Source organism: Haplochromis burtoni, unplaced genomic scaffold (assembly GCF_018398535.1).
Source record: "Haplochromis burtoni strain Fernald_Lab_line unplaced genomic scaffold, NCSU_Asbu1 Contig_34, whole genome shotgun sequence".
In the NCBI taxonomy this organism is placed as follows: Eukaryota; Metazoa; Chordata; class Actinopteri; order Cichliformes; family Cichlidae; genus Haplochromis; species Haplochromis burtoni.
Window position 1 is genome coordinate 509,909 of NW_024582395.1, and position 26,939 is coordinate 536,847.

The 26,939-nt window shown below is 40.5% G+C and overlaps 3 protein-coding genes across 4 annotated transcripts in view; all 3 read right to left on the reverse strand.

Moving 5' to 3' along the window:
* Positions 1-10,362, reverse strand: part of pgm5 (phosphoglucomutase 5) — a 29,739-nt gene extending 19,377 nt beyond the window's left edge. Inside the window, exons 1-6 of the mRNA XM_005918970.3 lie at positions 9,772-10,362; positions 8,206-8,368; positions 7,633-7,779; positions 7,299-7,424; positions 7,012-7,202; positions 4,553-4,707 (exon numbers count right to left, since the gene is read on the reverse strand). Coding sequence (XP_005919032.1) covers positions 4,553-4,707; positions 7,012-7,202; positions 7,299-7,424; positions 7,633-7,779; positions 8,206-8,368; positions 9,772-10,029 — 1,040 coding nt within the window. The 5' untranslated portion in view covers positions 10,030-10,362. The remainder of the gene's footprint in view (positions 1-4,552; positions 4,708-7,011; positions 7,203-7,298; positions 7,425-7,632; positions 7,780-8,205; positions 8,369-9,771) is intronic.
* A 134-nt stretch (positions 10,363-10,496) lies between these two features.
* foxd5 (forkhead box D5) lies at positions 10,497-13,923 on the reverse strand. Its single transcript, XM_005918971.2, has one exon. It carries the CDS (start codon positions 12,613-12,615, stop codon positions 11,569-11,571), a length of 1,047 nt encoding a protein of 348 aa, XP_005919033.1. The 5' UTR covers positions 12,616-13,923; the 3' UTR covers positions 10,497-11,568.
* Positions 13,924-14,054: 131 nt separating this feature from the next.
* cbwd (COBW domain containing) overlaps positions 14,055-26,939 on the reverse strand; it is a 17,154-nt gene continuing 4,269 nt past the window's right edge. For both annotated transcript variants that reach the window (XM_042219489.1, XM_005918972.3), the window contains exons 6-16: positions 25,232-25,291; positions 23,619-23,656; positions 22,415-22,461; positions 20,876-20,962; positions 20,738-20,782; positions 20,116-20,172; positions 17,544-17,595; positions 15,599-15,667; positions 15,440-15,505; positions 15,195-15,321; positions 14,055-14,559 (exon numbers count right to left, since the gene is read on the reverse strand). In XM_042219489.1, the coding sequence (XP_042075423.1) occupies positions 14,486-14,559; positions 15,195-15,321; positions 15,440-15,505; positions 15,599-15,667; positions 17,544-17,595; positions 20,116-20,172; positions 20,738-20,782; positions 20,876-20,962; positions 22,415-22,461; positions 23,619-23,656; positions 25,232-25,291 (722 nt within the window). In that variant the 3' untranslated portion in view covers positions 14,055-14,485. The remainder of the gene's footprint in view (positions 14,560-15,194; positions 15,322-15,439; positions 15,506-15,598; positions 15,668-17,543; positions 17,596-20,115; positions 20,173-20,737; positions 20,783-20,875; positions 20,963-22,414; positions 22,462-23,618; positions 23,657-25,231; positions 25,292-26,939) is intronic.

The window sequence follows — 26,939 nt, forward strand, 5'->3', positions numbered from 1 at the left end:
TGATTATTTTGATGTTTACTGTCTGTCTTTTACTTACATTTAATCTTCTAATATACATGAAGCGATGAGCAAGTCCAGCCTTGCATGTATGAACAAAGCTAAATAACTTCATTCTAGGATGTGACAACACTGAGCTGCAGTTGAGGAAAGTTAGAGCAGGTCTGTCTTGAATGGTTTGGAAGCTCTGCTCCGACAAGATTAGAGCTGGAAAGAAATTTCATAACTGAGCAGGTAGGAGGTATGTCCACTTTCCTTCATCTCAACTCTCTGGAACCTCTGTTGCACACACGCTTACAATATGACCCACACTAAGTAACCTTTATCTTGCACCTCGGTAAATCCCAGCGGAGGGGGAAGGTACAATGAGTGAAGATGTTTCTCTACATCCGTGAAGTAAAATAAGGCCAGCTTTTGGCTTTGGCTTGACATTTTACCAAACATAGCCTTCAGCACCCTCACGCCTCAGTTTGGATTTAGGGCTCAGGCTAAAAGAGCAGCAATGCCGGAGCATTACTTGAGCTTGACCCGAACCAATAACCCTTAGTAGTCAAAGCAAAAATGCAATGTTAATTGCTGATAATGCTGCCACGGAATTCAACGCTGAACTTCTTTTTCTTCTTCTTTACGCTGCTCTCTTCAGGGGGCAGCACAGCAGATCATTTGCTTCCATATCCCTATCTTTAGCAATCACACATTCTTCTCTGTGATCTTATTCTTCTCCTCCTGTCGACATCCTTTGTCCAATGCATTTACTGTCCATCTTCTAAGATCTTCAAACCATCTCAACTTTGGCTCTGTTACTTTGTCTCCAAATCGCTTAATCTGAGCTGTCTTTCTGATCTACTCATTTCTAATCCTATCCATTCATCCTGGTCACTCCCAACAAAAATCTAAGAATCTTCAGCTCTGCCACCTCCAGCTCTGCCTCCTGTTTTTGGCAGCACTACCATCACCACACCATATCTTGTAAACCTCCCCTTTCACTCTTACTACTACTATCAGTCATAAATCCCCCCTGACACTCAGTACATACTGTATATTCACCTTTCCATCCTCCTCTGTCTCAGTTGTACACAGATTCTGTTGCTTTCATTCCTCCACCTCCACCCCTCCAGTCCCTCATCCACCTTCACCCTACTCTCACTGCAAGTCACAATGTTATCTGTGAACATCATAGTCCACGGGAATCCTTCTCTGTCAACCTGTCCATAATCACTGGAAACAAGACGGGATCTTGAGTCACTCCCTGATGTAATCCCACCCCGACCCTGAAGCCATCTGTCTCTCCCTACCTTCCTCTCTTGGCATTTTATTCCATGATTTTTCTATTAGTTCTCTACAAGTCAGAGCTGAACATACTTTAAAATTAATTTTAGCATAATTATTGGAAGTGGTCATAGCTATTTTTGAGTGCCAATCTCAACATACCTTTGTGACATAATGTCAAAACAGTTTTCTAGGATTTTGCAAAGCTGTGTCAAGAATATATTTGCTATCGATCATAGTAAATCAGGCAATAAATGTGCTTGTTAGAGCAATGTTTATCTTTGCCTGCCTAGTTCTGTGTTCTTGATGCTGCTCTCCCTGCCTGACCTGATTTAAGTGGCCTTGTATGGCGTTACCCGGCACAGCGTCGAGGTCAATTACTCCTAATGTTCTCTGTCAAAGTAAATATAAAAGGTACTGTGTAAAGGTTTTAATCACTTTAGGTTCTTATTCATCATGCAATACCACTAGAGAGAATTAGTGGCTTGGTTTAATTACTAATTCTTTCCTCAGCACAAAAACAATCCCGATGACCACAACGCCAACGGTCATTAACAGCTTTCTGTAACTGTTTAGCTACAGCACAACATCTAATATTTGACCTTTCTACTTTGCTGTGCTAATCAGTAAAAGAGTTCACATTTCATGATCGTAACACACACACACCAGTGGCTCAATCCTACATCCTTCCATCCCTGGAACTGTGAAAAGAGAGACAGATGTTTCCTTTACCAACATTTCCCACCCACTTTCCCTTCCTCCCTCACCGCGTCTTGCATAGCATGTGCACAAAGACATAAAATCACCCACGCACACACTCCAACCAAAGTGATAGATTTAAATCCAGCCTCCTGTCCACCTGAATCCAGTCAGTTTCCTTTGCTTATCTGAAAACAGTTGCATTCACTTTCTCTCTGTCTTTTCTGTTAACACACACTAACATACACATCAGCGCACAGAGTATATACACCATCGCATTTATCAAAGCTTTTATAACACAGTTTGCTTGACTTTAAACACATAGCAGGGAGGGAACCTCAGTCTAAACACTCAGAACACAGATACACACGGCCTCCTAAAACAGCCCACACTTGGACAGACTCCAGGGTCCGACTTCACACTACTAAGCACTTCAACACTTTCTGGAGTTTATCAGGTTCATGCCGTTATATACATAACATGAGTGTGACATGACGAACTCGTGTCACGCTCATACGAGCGGCAGTTGTGAAACTAAGAGTGGAACAAAGTGACACTGGTCAGCAACAGCGTCATTAATTACCAGTTAAGTGATCACAGATTTGCAGATGTAGTCAGACTAATCAAGTGAAATCATGTTAAACGTGAAAAAATCAAAAGCCTGTGTTATGCAGTTTATTACGCATGATATTATCAGTGGGTTAAGTATTATCTATAAGGTTGTTTCTACTTCCCAACTAAATTAAAGTTTCCAGTAGATAAATGCATGCTATCATCAATACAAAAGGGCAAGTGCTCAGAAAGTAGACAACGAGAGATAAAGATAATATTAGAAGAAGAACTGAAAAGCGTGTGTTGGAGGCATTGCTTTGCGCTTCAGGGTTGCAGTGGGACATGTGACATTTGTGTCTTGGGTATCAGCCTGTGTGTGTGTGTGCGTGCATGTGTGTGTGTGTGTGTGTGTGTGTGTGCATGTGTGTGATGAGGCCAAGCTGACTGGGGAGCCAGTGTACGCAAACCTTTCAAACAACTCATTCAGTGTGATTATTAGGGCTCAACATCATAAGACATGACCTTAGGCAAGGAGTAGTGCAATATCAAGGGATGCAGTCTGTGTGTTTGTCTGCCTTAGTGTGCAACAGCACCATGTAAATAAAGATAACCAGCAATTCTGTGATTTTCTATTTTCTATAATGTTGAGGTCTGGGGACTAGCATCTAAGCCCCTCCATGACCTTAATGTGCTTTTTCTTTAGCCACTCATTTGCTGCTACGGCGTTATGTTTTGGGTTACTGTCATATTGGAAGACAGATTCATGACCCATCTTCAGTATTCTGGATGAGGAAAGGATCAGATAATTTCTTTGTAAATTAGCAAACTTACACATTCAGGAGGGGGAATCACAAAATTGTTTCTCTTTCTGCCTCTAAGCATCTCTTACAACTGTGAAACCCAGATGGATCAGGGTTGGTAATAGCATCACTTCATGTGACTTTCAGCAGTTACACACAGTAAAGGATCAGTTCTTTCACACACATAAAGACACACATGGATAAATGAAATAAATTTCACGGATGCTGTTTAGATTTTAAATCACACATGGTGGTTTAAGAAGACAGTGTGACACATCACTGCCCACCACAGGCCTCTCTTCATCAAGTACCCTTTTAGGAAGGAGTCTTTTGAGCTAAGAGTAACTTTATCGGGATAATGTAAAATATTGAAAATAGTGATTTACTTTCTTAATCTCGTCCAAATGCTTTTGGAAGTCCATTACCTCACTTTAGTGCATCTTTAAGGTGTCTAGTTCATGGACACAAAATAAATATGCACCTATACGCTTCTTCTGGTAGAGGGTCAGATTAAATAAATATAGGCAGGGGTCAAAAGGAGGTTGTGTTGAAAGTTACTAAAAGGGAGGATGAAATCTTTGCACTTCTATAAGGTCTATTATTTATAAAATATTAAATCAGGATGTTAAATGTTTTAATGTAGTTAGGTAGCACATTTTAAACAGCTAAACTTCATGACTGCCATCCATATACATAGTCTTTAGCAACTATAGTAGATTCATCATTCATCAAACGGCTCCCTTGAGCAGCATTCTGCAGAAGCGTCAGCGAGGTGCTGTGCCGGGATCTCTCCTGCTGGAACAATGTTAATGGAGATGACTTTGGCGGTGATCACGTCCTCTCACTCAGCACCCTCTGCTTAGCTTTACCCTTACATAACACACAGTATTTATAGGGGGGGCGGGGGGGGGGGGGGGGGGGGGGGGGGGGGGGGGGGCGGGGGGGGGGGGGGGGGCGGCGGGGGGGGGGGGGGGGGGGGGGGGGGGGGGGGGGGGGGGGGGGGGGGGGTATCTATGGTTTCATTTGTCTTAATAGTGGGGTCGTCCCTCTCAGAGACTGGGCTGAATGCGGAGTTTGTAGGAATGAGTGTGGATGTGTGTGTGTATGTGTTCATCTGCTCTTGTTTGTGTGTGTGTGTGTGTGTTGTGTGTGTGTGTGTGTGTGTCTGTGTGTGTTGTGTGTGTGTGTGTGTGTGTGTGTGTGTGTGTGTGTGTGTGTGTGTGTGTGTGTGGTACCTATCAAGGGCAGCACTGGTGGCCATACTTCGAGCAAATCCTTTGACGCCATACTGTCTGAAGTAGGGGATGATGGAGAGGTTAGCACCCATGATGGCCACTGAGTCCGATGGGTTCACAAAGAAGCCATTTTCTCCAAGGATCATGTATCGGTCCTGAGAACACGACAAAACCATAAAGTGCTTTGTGAGTCCTGTGTAGTTAGTTAGCCTAACTGCATTAATTAACCCTTTTTATAGTACATGTATTGCCAACAACCCCCACAAAAAGACCAAAACAAATTGCTTAATTCTCCTCAGGCCACCATTGTTGTATGTCCCTTCATTACAATGAATATAGCAACTCTAGTTTATTTTGAGTCGGTCCCCAGCACTCCATCCTGCTGCCGTAAATACTTTTGAACTCGCCAAATAATGACTTAAATAGTAATGAGCTGAATTCTGCTGAAGGGATAGGAAAACTGTCACATTTAAGACACTGATTAGAACATTGTTGGTCTTTTCATGAGCGTTACTGATAATGAAGAAACATAAGAAACAACATCCTTTAAGGACAAAGTGTGTTTGTATCACAAACATTCACATTACTATAAATGATCTTTAGTAGACGGTTACAAAACATAGAACAGTACAAGTAACAAATTCTCAGTACTATCCCCCCACCCCCCAGGATTCATTATTACTGTGGGGAGCGTAGAAGATATCGGTTACTATATATCCCCAAAAAAGAAACATCCACCCAGTATGATAATAACCACCGGTGCTAATCACAGTGGAGATACCGATCCTTGGGGGAGAAACAGAGCAGATGTGATGTAATTCTCCTGATGTTACACTACTAAGCAAACAGTGTGTGCCTGTGTCTGTTTATACAGAATAAATGTCTATTGGATGACATTGTGGAAAAAGTGAGACGCCCGTTGGATTATTGTGCATGCACTTCAACTTCGCACCCATTGCCTTCACTCCTGAAATCAACGTGCAATTATAAACAAATAAAAAATAAATAAGGATTTCTCTGCTGCCTCTGGCTGGAGTCAATATCTTGGATTTAGCTTTTATAGCAATAAAAGTCAGCTAGGCTTAAAGAAATGAATGAATAGATTGTGGAGCAACATGGCATGTAAATACCACAAAAAGGATCTATTTAATTATTTAATATTATGGATTATTAGAGATATTATGTATGTATGAGAACTAAAACAGCCACTTAAATATGTTCTTAAATATGATCCCAGCGCACACTCAGGTCAGTATTTTCTGTTTCTTTTTAAAAATATATTTTTAAATGACTTATTAAACCAAATTTTGAAGGATATTTGCAGGAGTCCAAGTTACTAAAGATCTCTTCATGCATTTTCCAATCCCTGTATTTTAATTTCCTTTTAAGCCAAATCCAGTTGAAGGAATACTGGACAATTCACAGGGGGCAGCTCATAATGTTCTTTAGGAACATCCTCCTGTGCAGTACAGATTAATAAGACCTCAGAAACATCCCTAAAATGTACAGTAAGTCATTTCGAGTATTACCTATTAATTTTTGCGCACTTCTTCCTTTGTCCTGGTTAATAAGAGTGTTTGCAGTACAACACAGATCAAAATAGGTTTTAGTGGAAAATTGCCGGTCATCCTATTGCATGTTATTTTATCCAGTTTTTGAATAACTTGGGGGTCTGTGTAAACGTTTCAAATGTCGCCTTAAATCTGTTGTTTTTTTCACGGTTGTTTATTTTTTAAGGCAAACAGTACTGAAGCAGCTTTCCCCTCAAGACAGCCCAGAAGACATCCTACATGACTTTTGTCATTGTGCAGAAAATAATTATCTATATGTAAGAAATTGGTTCTACGGTTATGTAACTTTCTCCCTGCTCCCTTTTTTCCGGTGTAAATTAGTAGCCAGTTGTCAAAGGATGAATGTCCTGGGCAGAGGTAAGCTTAAGATTACAATTTTTCTTTAATAAAACTTTGAGTTTGAGTTCTTTAGGTCTTGCGCATGTTTCACAATATAAGAAGTGAAGCCTTTCTGTTTCCTGAAATAATAGAGGGCTTTTAATTTGAAACTTAAACAGGAAATCTTGTTTGTATAAAGCGTTTACTGCGTAACCAAACATTAACAGAGGTACGCGACACACTCTGTGATTACTGAATTACATTAAAAGCCACTTCTGGCCGTTCCCTTGTCACAGTGGATTGCCACAGTAGGTAGCACTGTTGTTTTGTTTGACTTGCCAGTTTTATGCATGATGCCTTTCCTGACAAAACCCCCAAAGTGGATTTGTGTCTTCAGGTAGAATTGTACCAGCAACCTTTCATTTGTGAAGCAAATGTGTAAACCACTATTATATGGTACACTTGAAAGTATCAGAGCATGGGTGTAGTGCTTTTCAGCACCACTACACCCATGTAGTCTTGAATAAATGATTGCACATTCTGGAGTAGGACTTCAACCAAATGGCTTACCCCATCTGCATCAAATGCCGCCCCAAAGCCAAAGTCGCCTCCTTTCATGGACTCTACCAGAGAGGTGGCATAAGTCAGGTTGGGCTCAGGAGGTCGGCCACCAAAGTCCTCCAGAGGTACACAGTTTACAGCAGAGTTAGCAGGAGCTCCCAACTCATCACACAGAATCCTACGTACATAGGGGCCCATCACTGTAACAAAGCAAAAGGTGAGTAGAAGTTAGCAGAATAATATGAATAACAGTAGCTGCAGTGCAGGGCTTACAGGACGTATGATGATGAACTGACCTCCGTTCATGGCATCTATGTGTATTTTAGGCTGATCTGGTCCTGTGAGGAGACTTTTAATGGCAGTGAAGTCAAAGATGTTTCGTAGCATTTGTAGATACACTTCAACCGAGTCTACAATCTCCACTGGACAGAGACAGAAGAACCTGTTAGTACTGGATGAGAGTATGTTTTTTTTCTGTGCATTTTGAGTGACAGAAAGAGGGGTTCTACTAGCATCACACAACAAGAAAGTTTGTAGCAATGTGAGGGAAAATCCACGCTTGTGGATAACACTGAAGAATTCAGAATGATGCAGAGAAGCTTTTTAACTAAACATGCACGAATGTTGTACCTCTGAAAGGTTTGAATTTGTTCTCGAGGTCAAACTCCTGTCTTCCGAGCCTAGAGAGATCAATGCGGAGATCGGGACATATGGCGTACTCCTCGAGTGTCCGGCTCACCTGGTAGATCTTCTCCATCACTGTGTCTGGAGAGGGCCCTGCCAGACAGAGAAACAAAGACAATGAAAAATGCATCCATCACTGGTGTTACAACTCCTGGAAGTGCAAGAGTCTTTGGATACATGCATGAGTTTACTTAACTGCCCATCCAGGAGAAGGTGTGGCACAAAGGCATGCTTAGAGAAACTTGTAATGTTATTAAAGTTTTATTTGGTGCCCTAGGTTTTTTACAAATCTAGGGCACCAATCTTTAACAAATCTTTAACAAATCACCTGTATTTGTCAATTCTGATATCACACTCCATTTTATATCATGGCCTAGGAGCCAAGTTGTAACATTAGCATTAATTTTTGCTGTAAAATATATTTTTTTTAAATCAAATTGTCTCAAACTTCTATTTTTGACTTTAAAATTTCTAAATAAGAGTCAGATGGAAAAGCAAATGTATTTTCTAAATCCTCACCTCCATTTGCCACATTGAACTTGATTCCAAAGTCTCCTCCAGGGCCTCCAGGATTGTGACTTGCCGTGAGGATAATCCCTCCAATGGCCTTGATCTTCCTGATGATGCAGGAAACCGCAGGGGTGGACAAGAGCCCACTGTGGCCAATTACCAGACGACCAATCTGTGCATCACCAATATTAGTGAGAAGCAATAATGGTTTCATATCATTGCAGATATCACCTGGTCTAAAATCATAATATAATATAATATCTTTGTGTTTCAAAAAGAGTCATAATGCTTTATAAAAACAGAATGCAACATATTTGTAAAAAATGTTTAAAATGTTTGTTCCATTTTCAATCAAACATATGCTTTGAATTTTTTTGAAATCCAATCCATTTGTTTCTCTCCTGATTTCAAAAAGTTAAAAATCACTTCCTGTCCCAAAGAATCTTGTCATTCTGCAGGTGACTAATTGGCTGCCTGCTTTAAAAGGCAAATGATCTCCCTCTAGAAGGATGCCTAAATAACAGAACTACGCCTCTATTTATACTAAAGTGGTAATACCACCAACATAATTCTTCTTCTCTAAATAAAATTGTCCTCACTGGAGAGGAATTTGCTCTCCTGGCATCCTCTAAACATCCGGGATGTTGCATGTGTATATAAAGGACAAATCAGAAAGTGAGGGAAAGCCCTAACAAATGGAATCTTCTCAGTAACCAGTGTTGAGAAGGACAGCACATGCACTGGGTGGGTAGTTGGCAAGTGTTTCTATTATCCTTCTGGTTCTTTTCCTTGCAGTATGACAGAGGATCCCCAGCATGTAGACTTAGCCCTTGATAGATTGAACACCGAGGTGTGGGCAGTGTGTTAGCGGTGGTGGAGGGCAGACGTAGGCAGGAAAATAGAGCAGGATGGATGGAAGTGCTGATAAGGCTGACACCAGAAGACATTTGGCTGGACCAGCAGAAAGAATTTTTTTTAAACGCACTGATCCCCAAAACAAATTATATTCCTTTCCAATTTTCCTTTGGAACTTTTCCAAGCCAACTGCAAAGATCTCACAGCCTAAGAGCTGCAGGGACTTTCCTCCTCAGTGCCTCACTTTGTCTTCTTATTTTAACCTATTTGCAGCTGACTTGTTAAATTCAATTCAGCAGGTTTGTATGTATCAGTATCAACAATTACTGCAAATGTGAAAAAACTATAAGCGACTGCACAATTCTGATTTATTATAAAACTCCCAAAGTCCCACCAGAAGTAGCAGAATAACATCTGATGACCCTAAATTTCCCAGCCCAGTGAATTGTTCCATCTCTGTGTTAATGATTTAAACATATGTGCAGGTCAAAAGAAGCCATAGGCTACATTAACATCCTGAGTTTGTTGGTGAAGTTGAATAATTATTCCGCTGGTCTTCCATTCCAACAAGAAGTGTTTTTTCTAAAAGCGTTTAAGCCTGCTTGTAGTAACTCACACCAACGCAGAGCAGAACAGTAACATTACTGCTGGTTACAAGTGACTCCTGCATGCTGACAGAGAGGAACAAATGCATGACACTGGTGGTCGCCCTATTCTTACCCCGTTTGCAGCTGCCATTTGCACTATCACCTCGATGGCAGCTCGGCTGAAGTAGCGGCCGTCGCTGCCCACCACCATGGTGCAACCCTGTCGGTCCCGCAGGTCGATGGAGGACAGCACGCTCTGGATGTAGTTCTGCAAGTAGTTTTTCTTCCCCTCGAACACCGCAGTCTTCCTCCGCAGTCCATTGGTACCGGGCCGCTGGTCCTCGAAGGGGGCGGTTTGGACCGTCACCACCGGGATCGGGCTCGTCTCCATCCTCTTTAACCAATCAAGCAAGTTTGGTGGAGTTTTTTGTTTGTTTTGTTTTGTTTTGTTTTGTTTTGTAGGAGTTTACAGCACTGAGTACAAAAATAAGTTCGATAGAAACAGCTCAAAGATGCAACTTGTCAGTCTAGAGTGAAGTAAAGGTTGTTTCCCCACCGTCGAGGAAAAAAGCGGTGACAGCAGTCCCACACAGGGACGAAATGGCTATAGTGACAAGAAACAGCCAATCAAAAATGTTTTCACCTCGACCCAAGCCAGGAGTCGCATCCTATAGTACTGGCTGAGCTAAGCAGCCACCAGCACTCTCCTCCTCTGCTGGCGGACAACTCCCTCTTCTAATAAGCCTGAACAACTGACTATGAAGAAAAAAAAAATAAGGGAGGGGTGGACTGGTCAAGACTCACAATCAGCTGAGCCTCCGGCCAAAAATAGACATCTGACTGATGGCAAAAGGGAATTGTGTCGGCACCGGTCTGCAACCGGACACGCCTGTGTGTGTGTGTGTGTGTGTGTGTGCTTTTCACTCTAACCCAGGCCATTACTATAGTCACAGAAATCTAGAAGTATCAGAGTGTACCGTTTTTATTTAATTGTTATTATTTTCTGAATTGAAAATGTTTCGATAGATCTTGAATTCTGGGTGTTCTGTAAATTCTTAAGTAGCCCATCCCATAACACGGACCAACTTCAGTGCGCTAACATCTGCTCCAATATTTTGGAAACAGTGCGACCTTGAGGCAGAATGGAAAAAGTGACTTTTAATTATCATTATTATATTTTGTATACTTGATGAAACACGTAAACGTGAGAGTACCAATTAGGGATACAGAATTTCATTTCTAAAACCTGCTGATTAACTTTCATTTGAGTGAGTTTCATTATTTTATCGGCAATGACCAGTGCGAGTTTAAGGCCTGCGTTTGTATAGCTTTTATTCATTTCCTGGTTGGAAATGTGTTTTTATAATTTGACATTGACTTACTTTAATAAAACCTGATTTTTGTCATCATTCTTGTAGCCTGCAGACTACAAGTGAGTTCAATTGATCAAGAGGAAGCAGGCCAACACAATGTTGAACCCTTACGGTAAATACTGTCAGTTAAATTATAGTAAGTCATTTTTGCTGTAGCTAAAATAAAAGTTTGGCATCACCTGTACTTCAGGTACAAATATCAATAAAGACTACAGAAATATAGAAAATCTAAGTGTTTTTTCAAACTTACACACAAACAATAATTTCTGCTCTGAGTAAATCCACCTATAGCTCTTACGAGCACTGTGCACTGACTCAGATTATAACAAAACTTGCAATCGTTTCCCACATATTCATTTTATTTTGCCACGTTACTTAATAAAAAAAAAACACATTCACATTGACGAAGTTTTCCCCTGAAGCAACCTTGACAAATATATTACAACACATCTTATTTACAGACATAACGCACATAAATATCATGCAATAAAAAAAACATTTCTTTAAGAAATGAGCTACGCCAAACATACAGACACTGTAAAGTGTTTTCAAAGGGTTCAGCAACGAGGGTACGACAGTCTGAGGTGCTCGTTTATAAAAGGAGCAGTGCTCAGGATGGGAGGAGGGCAAAACTGATTCCTTGAAGGCTGCAGGAGGGTCGGAACCAAACAGGCAGCAGGGCCAGGCATGAGTTGACCGTAACCGAGAGCACCGTGCGGGCCTTGCTGTGGATTTGAGTTGTGCTGACTGATAGAAGAGGGTCTGCTCATGATGCTGTCGATGCTGAAGGAGCACTTTGCCTGTGGGCCGGACTTCGGCTCAGCTGGATCTGCTGCGCAAAGCTGTGCTCTTAAGTCTTTAGGCCCAACGCACTTTCCGTGGCTGTTCAGGGGTTGTGGTAGGAGGTGGTAGGATGAGGAAGGCATCACGATGCTTTCCTGCAGGGGCATGTAACGAACAGAAGAGGCAGCCGTGTGGCTTACCTGGCCAGTTATGCTATATGGGTGTCCGTACGGCCGGCAGCAGTTAAAGCTGGAATAAAACATCAGTCCGTCTTTGCCGAACTCGGGCTGGTTTCTCTTGAACCGTTTCCTCCGGCGAAGGAAACTGCCGTTGTCGAACATGTCCTCCGAAGCAGGGTCCAGAGACCAGTAGTTGCCCTTTCCCGGGTTTCCGGGCTCCCTCGGAATCTTGATGAAACAGTCGTTAAGGGAGAGGTTGTGCCTGATCGAATTCTGCCAAGCGGGAAACTTGTCTCTGTAGTAGGGAAACTTGTTGCTAATGAAGTCACATATGCCACTAAGCGTTAGCTTCTTCAGCGGGCTCTGCAGGATAGCCATGGTGATGAGAGCAATGTAGGAGTACGGGGGCTTTACCGAGCTGCTCTGGGCTTTCCTTGACGCCGGTGCGTCTGCGCAGAAACTGTTCTCGCTTTCCCCCGACGATTCTGGTTCTGAAGAGTCAAATTCCGCACCAGATTCTGCTGAGGAACCCGTAGAGCACTCATTTCGATAGTGGACATCCTCGCCTACTATGTCAATCGCATCCTCTTGTATAGGCAATCCGGCATGTTGTGAAGCTTCAAATTCACTTGAGAGAGTCATGGTCACACCTAAGATTTCTCACAAACGCGTAAAAACTAAACTGTGCCAAAGAGGCCTTAATGGTTTGCCGTGCGTAAAAACCAACAGGCCCCTCGACTGTGCGTAAAAGCGAATCTATTGATACTTCTTGTGCTATCGTGATGAGAGCTGTGGCTTTATATCCTAGTAAGCTGCTGCCCTCCAGGCCAGTCCCATTAACCCTCTGGACCTATCAGAGTAGCCTTACACCGCGGGGAGCCCCGGGAAGCAAACAAATGAGGAAAGGGGAATTGCGTGGTCCTGATGTGCGTAAGGCCCATTCACACAATACATAGAAACACCACGGTGCCAGTATGTTATTATTGTGTTTATTACGCGTTTTATTTCAGTTATACAAATCCTGGAAGCGGAGACAAGTCAAATTGCGCGGCGTGCGCGCGCGCGCACACTCTTATACAAAAAACATTGCATCTGATTTACTAGTTGTTGGGTTTGGGATTTTGTTTTTGTTTTTGTTTTTATGGTTGCCGGTATCGAAATCTTTGATTCTTCATCGACCTGTAACTGTCTTGTTCTAAGAAACAAATAACAAGTTAAAACTTACATTTTATATTACAAATCGCACAGCAGCAGAGTGGTGTGTGCGTGTGGGGGCGGGGGGGTGTCTTGAGAATTTTAACACCAGGCCTAGCACGTGATAAGAAATCAAGGCTTTCTCACTCGGAACCCCCTGTGGGTTCGTTTAGTTTGCCACCTCTGGATGCCCGTGGGTGGTTTGACCATGAAAATGGCCATGGTAGGGCTTCCCGCAGCCAGTTAAGAAAAGCTGCAGCAGTCGCCTTAACGAGGCCATCAGCATCAGAATCGCAGTCGGAAACGGCACAGCTGCACGGTGCGCTTTGTGTTTGCGCGCACCTTGGTTTTACAATCGCGACAAATGTAATGCAAAGCCGTTCTTAAAGCAAACCTGGCCGACATCAGACATGTGCTAAAACAGCGCTGCTGTAGCATCTCCATTGCAAATGACTAAGTTGGGGAAACTCCACCCATTTCTTCACCTGACAGGACCTACTGTGCGCGCAAGAGATGGTTCTCACATATCTGTTTCAATGAAGGCTTAAGTAACAAATACCAAAAATAAAAAATAAAAATAGAGTAGCTGTATTTGTCAAGGGCGAATTTGTCAAGTGTTACAATCATCAACTAAAGCTGCAAGCGCTATTATTTGACAATACTGTGAGGTGCGCCCCTCACAGTATTGTCAAATAACTGCATTATTCAAAAGAAAATAAATGACACAGAGTGTATTTTTTGAAAAGGAAATTAATTTAAAGAAAACCGTGCTACTTACATTTATCTATTCAGAACAATATTTACAAGCAGTGATGCTATTTTACCAGGAAACTGATGAAAAACAATTGTTTTGAGCAGGTTTAGCAGGAAATCAGTAGAATACATACTTCAGAAGAAAAACAAACGTTTATTTTGAATAATTTAGAATCCACATATTCAAAGTGGGAAACATAGGTAGGACCACTTCAAGTACTATCCATTCCCCAAGTAGCAGAGCATGTGCATTACTGGGTTGGCTCCTAACTTTGTAAATATGTTTATTTTATTAAATAAAACTTTCTAAAAATGCAATGGATTAATTAAATCACTGGACTTGTTTTGGGTAAATTTTCAGGGTCAGAATCTACAACTCCTTCTAAACGTAGCTTTTAAAGCAGGCTGTGATGGACACTAGTGCCTAAACACTTTATCAACCCTCTGATCTACCAAATCTTCATATAGAAAAGGAGTCTGAATGACAATCGCAGGACAGCCAGTGCCAACGCTTTTGCTCCAGAGTCAAAATCTGAAGCGAAGAAGAGGAAAAAAGGGCTTGAAGCTAATTTTTCTCTGAGCCGAGTAGCACTGTAGAAACAAACTTTTCCTGCAGAATGTCCTTGTCCAGGTTCCTTCCTGCAAAACAAAGTGGATTTTAATAAAGTTTGGCCACACACAGATATGAAAAGTGTAGGAGTTTTTTCCACTGCAGATAAAATGCCTCCATTTACAGTAATGTCCTTTGGTTATTAATGACCAATAAGTAAGCTAGACAGAAAACTAGGACGCAAAGAAAATTTATGATTTTTTTTATAACCAGAAAAACAATTTTACAATGGTGAATAAACGTTAGTAAACTATCTCCATGTAGTCAATACTGGCACAGAGAATGATTTAAAAATCTATAACAAAAGACCATTTTAATCGTTTAATGCAACATGCTGAATTTTAAGTAGTAAGAAAGCAAAAATTGTGTTTTTCACTGATATGCAGTCAAAGTGATTTACAATAAAATAGAGATAAATAAATCAAAAGTAGGAGGAATCACAGTAAATTAAAGTGCTGTTAATACAAAATCAAGTTACAACACAGAATAAAGTAAACCGGTAGAGTGAAAATAGTTTCTATGAGCAAAAGTCTCAACATCAACAAAGTTGTTTTTACAGCTTTTCAAAGCAACCCACAGAGTCAGCTAAACACAGCTGGAGTGTGATACTGTTCCAGAGTGGTATGAGGTGCATAAACACAAAAAAGTGTGTGTGCGTCTTCACCTATAAAGACAAGCCGGTTTATTCGCGGGTTCTCCTCCCAGAGCTGTTGCGTCTCATTCAGCTCGTACAGCTCGTGAACCCCCTGCAGCATCACTTGGTGGCCTTTATCTGCAAACGACACTATGCCCTGTAAAAAACACACCGGTGACACATTAACCACACACTTGGAACTGATTACAGTAGTTAATAAGGCTGACATTATTGATCACTGTCGCCACCGGGGTGTCTATTGTGTTGTGCTGTACCTTTAAGCGGATGACGCTCATCGGCTGCCCGTCTTTGTTACAGAAAATCTTTTCCCACAGCAGATCCTGAAACGGAGGAAAATAAATTCAAAGGACGTTGCCGTTTTGCATATAATTAGCAATAACAGCAGAGATATGAATGATGAAGAGCGTGTTCACCTGGATGAAGGCGTTCAAGGCGTCCTCAGACAAATCCCCAGCAATTTCAAAGGTCACAGTTAAAATACTCTGAGGATGCAACATACAATATCAAAATCAAACATATAATTATAAAATTATTATTACTTTTAAAATTAAAAGTATATACTTCAAACATGCTTGGTTTCTATACGTTTGTGCCCTGAGCAGAACTGATGGGATTTACTTCAAACACAAATTCACATAAATTTTCAGTTTACTGAAACTAGCAAAGTCGTAATGAAAGCTAAACAAAAGAAGTGTTTTTCTAGCACCCAAACTGATGACTTTGTAAATGAACGTGAGAAACAACACGACCCCACGTGGCACCTGAAACCCAGCTCCACACTCCTTTTTTTTTTATCACCCCCCCTCTCTTTTTCCTCTCTCTCTCACACAGAAACACAGTCCCTCCCCTCCATACTTCCTCACAGCATTTAAAGGGCACTTTGCAGATATTTGAGGGGTTTTGTGTCAAAGTGTTAAAGTTATATACTTCCTTGTCTTTTAGTATAACAACAGAATAAGAGCATTCTCATTTACATGAAAAGAGCAACATGGGGGGAGAAGAGGTGGAGGGGATTGAGAGTGTGCCTGTTGAGCTTCATGCGGGAAAGGAAACCTGAGAGAAAAAGACAACAATGCTGTGATTTACCCACACAAATAACCCTAATCTCTCCTCATCCTGTGATAAAAGTTCATGGGTATAAAGCACAAGTGACAACAGAAAGAGACCTAATTGCTTAAAGGAAGCATACGATCTATTAACTGATGAGCATATCCATGTGAAACTAACCCTGGAAGAAACAAAGTTTTGCCAAATATTATTTAATATGAAAAGAAATCAGCTCAAGAGACAATTTGTGATTAGAGTTACACTTTATATTTTGTATTCATATCCAACATCCTGGATTCATAAATGGATTCTGTTTAAACAACTATAACGCCACAAAACGCAGAGAAGATTCTTGCCAGTGTCGTGATCATCTAGTCAACACACAATATTGCGTAAAATTCTTGAGCGACCCTCAAGTTCTCTATATATTTAGTTCTTCAGGCTTTCTGAAAGGGTTGCAAACGGCTGATGTGTGCCAAATTGAAAGAACTGGGCTGAAAAACAAGTGGCAACAGGTCTGATGGCATGATGAAGCTTTGGTACAAATTCTCATCAGTGTATAAGGCAGAGGTCAGCAGAGAGATACAGCAGTGAGTGTTTACACGATGGAGGCTCTGTCATGATTTGGAGCTACTTTCCAGCCAGTGGTGTTGAGCATCATGTCAAAATTGATGGAATTACAAATGAAGGAAAGTACAGTGTGATTTTGATCCACCATGCAATACCATCTGGAAAGTATCTGATCGGCAACAGCTTCATTTTTTCAGCATGACAATGATCCCAAACACACTGGCAGTCAAGTAAAAGCATGCATGGATAGAAAAGCACACACTAGAACACCATTAGTCTTGGACTGGCCTCCCCAGAGCCCGGACCTCAATATTACTGAAGTAATGTGGAAATATTATATTTACGTGCATGATTCAATAAATCACTGCACCTATTCCACATTTTCCTACCAAAATATAAAGAAACAAAGACCGACTTTCAACTTTTGCTCAGTACTGCAAGTCTGTCAGCTGTGAATGTTAAGTTGTGTATGACTCAGTCAGGGTTTGTTTAAAATGTCATAAAAAAACATCAAAAGCCTCAAGTTGATCTAATCACAAAAAGCATTGCGGGGAGGGATTTTTCACTACGGTGAGACAGCCCAGGGGAATGCAGGGCAGAGTTTTAGCCCGAGGACAATGAAGCCCTCTTTCTCCCGTAGGAAATTATGTGTTGAAATAAATTAGCAAACAAAACAAGAAAAACTCCCAGTGGTGTACAAAGCTCAAGAACAGGAAATAAATCAACTGAAAGAGACAATACCTTGTCAAGATGTGCTCTTGTAGGTTTGACAAGTTGGAGTTTCTCTGCAAGACTTCGAGATAAGAGAAATTATGGTTTTACATAGATTTTTTGTGACTCAGATAAAAACAGATAAAGTAAATCAACCTCATTTTTAAAATATTACAGTAGAGTATTTGCAGTTTTGCCTCTGTACGCCACCCCATTGGATTTTAAATGAAATGGCTGAAGTGCAGACTTTCAGCGTTTATTCAAAGGGTGTAACAAAACTACATCATGAACTATTTAGGAATTACAGACATTTTCTTTTCTTTTTTCTTTTTTTACACAGCCTCCTGTTTTTCAGAGGCTTAAACATAATAGGACTGTCGAGTAGTTTCACAGCCAGGTGAGACCCGTTTTCTTATTATTTCATGACAGATTAAGCAGCTAAAAGATCTGAAGATGATTCTAAGTGATGAACTTTGATATTTGGTAACTGTACACTGGAACTCTATATATGAGGTCCACAGTGCATGTCAGTAACCTGGTTTCAACCTAACAGAGCATCCAGAGCTGCTGAAGGCAGAAAAATCCACAAATGAGCAGCAACTGAAGGCAGCTGCAGTAAAAGCTTAGCAGAGCACGGGGAGAAACAGTGTTGGGAGTTATTGACCAAAAAATAAAGTGTTTTTTAAATAAAAATTTAAAAAGTAATTACTTTAAAAAAATTATTTCTTTGTCCAATTACATTTGAGCCTCTGAAAATGGGAGATTGTGGATAATATCTGTAATTCCTAAACAGTTAATGCAATAGTTTAACCCCATTGTTTTGACTTAAAGCCCACTGCAGTGGTGTACAGAAGCAAAATTTTAAAAAATCTAATTTAATCTAATTATATATATATACTCTTTGCATATTATGTTATGTTAGACCACCAATTACATTTTGTGCCTTTGGAGCTGCCTCTACTATTTTTGTACTGTGTGTCCTCTTCTCTGATAGCTGACGTCGCGGGACATTTAAGAACCTGTTTGTGTTGATCTCACACTGTTATTATTTTAAATTGGTAACAGTTATTCTAAGGGGTTTATTGCTTATTGCAGTGCTTCCTACTGCGGACAGTGGGATCCCCTCAATGGACTTTAAGATGAAGCACAAGTTATGAAGTTTGCTGCTATACCTGGAATTATTTCATTTCATTAAAAAAAAAAAAAAAAAAACACACAAAAAAAAACACAAGCAGAAAAAAGAATTCACTTTTTCCTCCAGAGTTGGTCAGGAGTGATCAATAACAATCAAACACTGATGCTGAGCTCATAAGAAGCCACTGCTTTGTTTTTGAGGTTAACCAGCCAGACAGGTTTAAGCTTCTATCTAAAAATGGCATCTGGAAAAATGCTTGGAACCATCTCCGTTGTCTCGAAAGCTGCATAGTTTAATTCTGATTTTGTGGTATGTTTACTTTTATGTATTACTGCCTATTGCAAAAACATTATCATTATGGCCTTCATTATTAAATAAAGGTTAACCAACTGCAAATGTACTTGACCCTACTGATGACTTTTATCTGTTTCCTCCTAATCTTCTACAGAAAAGAAGTGGACTTTAGAGATTTCTTCTTTGTGTTTGATCTCAAAGTATAATGCAATGTATGCTGTGCTTAATTACAGCTCTAAACAGACTTGCAAAGGCTTTAGAAATGCCAATTAAATCCTACAGAACACCCACCAACACTTCCAAACAAACTACAGCCCTTGTGCCCCCACTTCTCCCTGACCTCACAAGGAGGCTAAATGTTGTGTCCAGCTGCTTGAGCCCTGCGTGCTGTTAGTGCCACACAGGCTGAGCGGCGGGGGGCCGCTTCAAACAACCAGCATGGGATTGAAGGGAGGCGGGGCCCGTGATCTCAAAGGCAGGGGAACGGAGCTATCTTTTGGGACAAGGGAAACTCCTCGGGAGCCAATGGACACACACAGCACTAATCCTCTGCAGCTGGCCCAGAGACAGTGACTCGGGGCATGTAAGAGAGCTTTAACACATTCACATGAAGGGATGAACACTGATTCTTTTCATTATAATGGCATTCTACAGGGGATACAATGTGATGATCATCCTGTGGTGTAACAGAGGGATGCTCAATAAAAGAGTCTGTTAATTAGGGAGAAACATGGTCACCACGGTATCAGGACTGCTGGGTAGACAGTTCAAAGTAGCAGCAGAGGCCATCAGTGGCATCAAAATTATTATGTTTTTATCTTTGGACTGCAAGTTTTTGAGATGAGGACAACAGATATAAGTAGTGAGCAGTACATAAACTGGACAATGCATTAATAAAGTGCCAAAGAAAGATTTCAGCTCTGAAATGCTTTTATGTCAATATATTTTCTTGAATTTCTTTAGGGTTTCACGTCAGTTCTTATTCTCAGTAACATACCTTAAACACCTCAACATAAATATTTGTATCATCTTTAGTTTAAGCTTTATTTTGAAAATCTGTTTCTTCATATGAGGATGTCAATAATCATGCAGCACTTACACGTGTACCAGTTATCTACACTGATGTTATGTTTGGCTTTCAATAATAACTTGAGTTACATTAAACTGACTCACTTTGCTCCGTCCTTACTGTCGAAGGAATGCAGATCCAACACTTCAGAGAGATCAACCCTGCAGACAAAGATCACAAGTTATTTTATTTTATTCTTTAGTTTAATTTAAATTCCACACCAAGTTGAGTAATAAATCAATAAATCAAGCCAGACATTTAAACTTTTCTAAAACAAAGTAACCAAGTCAGCTGAATTAGGCACAAAACCCCCAAAAGTTTTGACAATGTTTTTTCGGTTAACCCCTCGCTGCATGGCGTCTTTCATCTGCTCACCCAGTTCTGAACTCTGAAGGAGTTATGCTTGTGTTAGCCAGATGCTACCTGGGTTCAATAACGCACAGCAGGGTGCGTGCGCACACATATTTGGATGCATGCGCATTCGCACATATGCAGACCTGGGGTCAGAGAGCAAAGCCTTGTGGGAAACTGGACACCACGCAGGGGTTTGGTGTTTACTCAGGTCGCAGCAGTTTGTGTTTGTACATGTGCAAGTCACATCTGAACAGCTTTATCTTTGACACAAAGATCTGAGCAGGAGTCACACCAAACACAGCAGGGGACCAGGCCACAGAGAAGCCACTTAACCCTTTCTCACAACACGATTCCCTATACCTTACCACTCACCTTGATCTTTGGGTTTCTATGATCTTGACGAGCCCATTTATAGACCTGGAGTCAGAGAAACCATAAACTTTACACATATCCACTCTACAGACACCTAAATAGGGAGATGACAACCAGGACAAAATATTGAATGCTGACCTGACAGTGTCTTTGACTTCCTTTAGTTCCTCCTCCGTCACCAAGTCTGTTTTGTTGATAATGGTCAAGTCAGCAACAGCAATCTGTCTGAAAGGATAATAAAGACAACGCTGAGTTCATGTGACAAGTGAACACGCACTTTAAATTTTCTATGACACCAACAACGGACAAAAAACAAAACAAAACCCACAAAGAAGTGTAGAAAACCTGACACACAGGTACACCTCAGTCCCATGAAGGTTCTTATCTATAATCAGATATTATGCAGTCATGATCTTGCCTGGCAACTGGCTAAAAGAGCATTTCTAGTATTTATGCACCTGCAACACCTTTCACAACATTAATATTTGATGTACATCTACAGAAGTTTTTAGTCAGTTTATTTTATATTAGAGAAGCAAGTGAACACAGTTGTTAAGACCAGTTCTTATTGGTTATCTCAAATCACCTCTGGATTAAACTACTGCAACTCTCTGTAATTTGATTGTGCACACATTAATCTCTCCTTTGCTTCCAGTTAGTCCTAAATATTGCTGCACATCTCTTTAACATGATCACATAACTCCAGTCTTAGCAGGTTTACACAGGGCCCTGCCCATTTTCGAATTGATTTTAGGATTCTTTTACTCACTTTTGGTGCTACTTCTTAACCAGCTGCTCGACTTACATAATCCTAAAACTGCATTTAGAACATCTAGTCGAGATATCGGGCTTTCATCCACAGCCCCTGTACTCTGGAACAGCCACTTGATACTCATATTGTCTACATAAAAATCTTTTAAATCCCATGTTAAAATGAATGTTTTTACCTTGGCATTTTTTTCAAGCTCATTTTCCCATCAGGTGTTTTACGCTCTGGCGTTTGTTTGGTTTTTTCCAACTTGTTTTTAGTCAGTTTGACTGGTTTTGTTTCATTGATATGTGGTTTTATCTTGTTTGTTTGAAATTAACTTGTAAAGCACTTTGACCAAACTTGTTGCCTTCAAGTGTGCAACAGAAATAAAACCGACACTGACAACCACAAAAGTTAAGTTATATATGACTGGCAACCATCTACCGCACCTCTTTTCATTGTGATTAAGTGTGTCAATTTTCCAGCGGAAAAAAGAGGCTAAATAATACAGTAGCATGGGCATGTATTAGTAAGTCTTAATGTGTAGCAACGTGAAATGCACAGCAAACTCAAGTGAGACTTGAGCACTGTTTAGTTTAGAGGTGAATACACAAAGACAAAGGATGCAAAAGGTCACGCAACTGCTCTTTTGTCATCAGCATATTTGTTCAACGACAACAGCACACAGCTGCTGTAAGACACAAGCTGGGAGACAAACACAGAGCCGCGACGAGAGCAGAGTCCACATTGAGTCATAAAAGCTTGATGATGGCGATACTGTGCGGTTGGTTCTGTCTGTAATTTTGGGAAATCCACCCTATTCATATCTGCACAGTAATTATAAAGTTTGTTAGCATAGCTTTGCCAAGACAATAAATGGCTCCTGCTTCCAAAGAAATTATTAAAAAAAAATACAGCCAACTTACCTGGCTGCTTCATTGACAAGTCCATCTGCTTTTTCCTCTGCTAGTTGCTAACAAAAAGTGGAGATAAGTTAAAAATGCAACGTCAAAATGACAAATAATAAGAAGAATTTAAAGGGGCTGCATTGCTCATGCTTTATGCGTTCTTTCAAGAATCAGAATAGCTAATATGTACAAAAATGTGACACTGAGATAGATAAGAAAGGCCTGCGTTTAATATCTGCAAATTAAGTGATTTTCTTAACACGTGGAACCACGGGAGATCACTTTCCATTTTCTTTTATCTCCTCTTCTTGCTGGATGGGACACAAAAGACTGCACTGGGGGTGCTGCATTTTCCAAAACAGCTTAATATGTAATAACAGGGAGAGCAGGAGGTGTTAATCTGGGTCCTGACCCTTAGTGCCAGTGTGACATTAATCTGTCATCGGCTGAATCACCACAGCTTTGTCTCTAGAGGACTGAATGACAAAAAATGTATTAAATAAAACCTAATAGAATGACCAATTGCTGCTTTTATCTGACATCCTCTCTCCTGGGACTGAAAAGTCAGGGGCAGATAGATTTAGATATATTTTTGGACAGACAGATATTTGATGAGATAGATGAAAGGAGAGACAGGTGAGTGGATGTGACATTCCTATTACATGGTCACATCTCTGATATCCATTACTCTTTCACTAAGATTTAAATCCCCTGTCTTTCTGTCAGGAGTTTCTCCACGTTGCCTTTGAGGAGAGGACAGCGCCTAGGCCATGAAATGTGTCACCTCAGTGAGTATGACACCTTCAAATTAGAGCCCATTATCTAGATGTCACTTGCCCCACTCCTTTTAAGTAGCACAAAGGGGGCAGGATGTGACTGCGTATCTATTGCTGTTTACTGCAGGTTAACACACAACTGCATAAGTTTAGCACCAAAAAGTCACTAAATGAGTTTAGCTACTGCTCAGAATTTGCACTGAAGCTGACTGACATGGTCAAGACTACAACTAACAGTTATTTTCTTCCTATTATTAATTATTCAGTGTGAAAGATCAATCAGAATGTCCCCACAATGCAAAGTGAACTTATTAAACAGTTCAAAATCTCCCAAATTATTAAACTCAAATTCTCATTGCAGACCGTTTCTTGAACATCTTGTCTGTCTTGAGTAATTATTTTAGTACTAAATGTCTCAAAGCTACTCAAAAGTACACAACACAAACCTGCAGTCCATACTTGGCATCAATGACAGTGACGATGCCTAGGAGAGACAAAAACACCACATATTGAGGATTAGTGAATTAAAGGCGAAACCACAACTTGTGCTTGTCGTCTCTGTGCAGCAGCTGCCTGTTGGTGTTTGGTTTTGTCTGTCTGAGCTACTTTGTCTGAATTATTTCGAGAACACTTTTGGTTTTGTAGCCTGTAACAACAGAGTAGACAGCTGAGTATTGAGCGTGAGAACCAAGGTACCATTTAAAGTAGACACAATTTGGCCAAGTCAGATACACTACATGGACAAAAGTACAGCTCCACCCAAATATAACACCTACAGGAACTGCTCACCCGTGAAAACCCGTGCCGTGAAGCTCCCGGTGCACAGGTTTCATGCTGATGTTAATGTCAGTTATTGAGGCTGCATCCACCTCAGCACTCGCTGACCTGCTGCCAGTTGGTTGTTAAGCAGTTCCACTTTGCAATAACACCACATATGAATGAATGAATTCAGTGCGCTCTTTAGAACGACCCATTCTTTCATGTTTGTAAAGGCAGACCGCATGGTGAGGTGCTCTGTTTTATATTTATGTACTTTTGAAAATAGGACTGAGAAGACTAGAATTCAAGGATTAAAAGGTGTGGCCCAATACTTTTGTCGAATGTACGTCACCGCTATAAAAAAAAAGAAAAAAAAAAAACACGCAGAATTTAAGCCAGTGTGATCATGTTTTTTAAAATCACATTTATTCTGCAATTTGAGCTTCACAGGCCCGAAACAGAAAACCTAAATTTTAGCCTTTAAGAATATTTTAATTCCGTTCAAATTTTGTTTTTAATGGTACAGAACAGGTAGTAATAGTAGTAGTAGTTATACACATAAGGGACCAGAGAAGCTTAAGTAAACACACCAGAGTTTACATTAGGATCTTTATACTGACAACACTATTATCATGTTATTTGTACAGAATAATAAGATCTGTGCTGGGATTTTCAAATTAATCAACTCTGCAGTGAAAAAGTTGCAATTAATCAAATTCAGAACAATTTTTAACTAAAGAAAGTGTTTAGTGTAGTTAAAGGCTGTTTGCATGAGCACCAAAACAGATAGAAATCCAGCCACAAATGTCAGCTGTTTGCAGTTCTCTGCTCTGTGTGTGTGTGTGTGTGTGTGTGTGTGCGACACAGTGTGACATAGCAGAAACACGTGCAGCAGTACATTAACAGTGAAAGCAACTGCTAAAGAGTGTTAAGAGTGGAGGCTTTCACATTTACCTTACATGACGCAAGTGTGCATGCACCTGATGAAAAATACGTTTCTTAAACTATTTGGTTTTTAAACTGTTGCTTTATACTTTTAATTCTCCGTCTTTACAAACACAATAAAGGCAAACGCATTCAAATGGAAAGACTTACAATATGTGCACGCAACCAGAGAAGGGTGCAATAAAACGTAAACATTTGAAATGTGATTTCACGCCTCACCAAAGACGCCATTATCTCTGTTTATCTCTACATAGGAAGTAGATGTGTGATGGGCTTTACAGCTGCAAAGTCAAAAAACCTGACAGACACAGCAAAAGCGCCAAAGTACAACCTTACATCATTACATATCTCTTACCGTCCAGATAGATGTCACTGCCAAGCTCTGCATCAACCCAGAACATGGAGGCCACAGCTCCTGTCGGAGGAAATGCAAAGTGTCTGATACCAAGGGCTAGATCCACTGACAATTTTCTTTCTGATTTATTTGAAAATGCTTTAGCTATCACAATTTCCACAGATCCAAGACATCTTAATAGTACGTCTTTTATTTGAACAAAAGAACCAGCAAATATGTAGTAAACACTTTAATTATTCTCACAAACCTTTCATGCATTTTTTGTCTGTGTTTTAAACAAAACCAATATCTGAAGCCTTCAGTTGTTCCTGTCCTTCTCGTACATTTGACTTGTTTCTATTTTCCTGAGGACGTGGTTATTACAAGACCCTCTGTTACCATGCCAGCCACCGCTTGTTCACATAGCTCCCTTTGTCTAAGTGCCAAGCCAGAATAAGAAAGCATTGTAAATATTTGATGCACGTGTAATGAAAACACTGTTTTTGAGTGGCATGTTTCACATAACTCATCCAGCCTCTTCTTGAAAGAAATGAGATAATCCCCTTGGGAGTCTTTATGACTGACAGCACTGCCAGAGCCAATGACAGACCTGTCCTCGTCCGTAACAAGCCAATGACGTGGCAGAGACGCGAGCCCTAGACCCACTCTGAGCGTGCTCAGTTGGTTCTGTCTTTTGTGTAAGCCATTAGCGCCTGACACCTGTCATTTAGTGGCACATATCAAATGTTATAGCACTCGCCTTGTTATAGCCCAACACTGATTTTGTGATTCAAGCCTAAGCAATGAATGGATAGCAATACTATCACAGCAGTTAGTTATAAAATGGTAAACTTGAGATGAATATCCCTAGTAAACGTCTTAGTGCAGTGGTTAATACATTTGCTCAGCAAGAAGAAGCTGGTTCAACTGGGGTTGCATCAGGAAGGGGATGTGGTGTAGCAAGGCAGAGAGAGACACTGTTACCATAACGATACAGAAACCTAAATAAAGAATTATGGTTCACGTTATGCTTACTATCTAAGTGCCAGATAGTTAGTGGCCCTGGTTAATTTTATATGAGATAAACAATTACATCAAGTCCACAGTGGAAATACGATAAATTTTTAACAGTATGTCAATAAGGTTGTCCACATTTTAACCCTCTCAGGCTCAAATTAAGCTTTTTGTTGCTAATGCACAACCAAGTCCTGCAGTGGTACTTCTGAATAAAATAAAATCTCATAAAATATGTATGTGGGGTAATCAGGTTGTTAGTTTTTAACTGTTGCAAATCTGCAACGCCCACCTTGAGAGGGTTAAAACTTCTAGGCAAGAATTTTATCTCACTAAAACAGATCGTTTAGCCTGTCAAAACAGTACTGGAAGTAGACTGACATTAATTTAGCACTACTCTAGCCTTACTGACCAAAGCCATATTTAACCATACATGCAAACAGTGCATTCAAACACAGAATAAATCTGTGCAAGCCAGAGGAAACCCACGCAAGCACAGGAAGAACAAAAACCACAGAGAAAGGCCCGAGCTGGCCAAGACACTAGAATCAACCATCATCCCTTGTTGGTTCTAGTTTACACCAATCTTTACCTTTACATGACTTGAAAAACTTTAACTGGTGTGTTCAACCTTTTCTAGCATTCAGGATATAAAACGTAGCAGCTGAAATTGTGAATTTAAGATTTATGATAAAAATCAATCAATAACCGACTG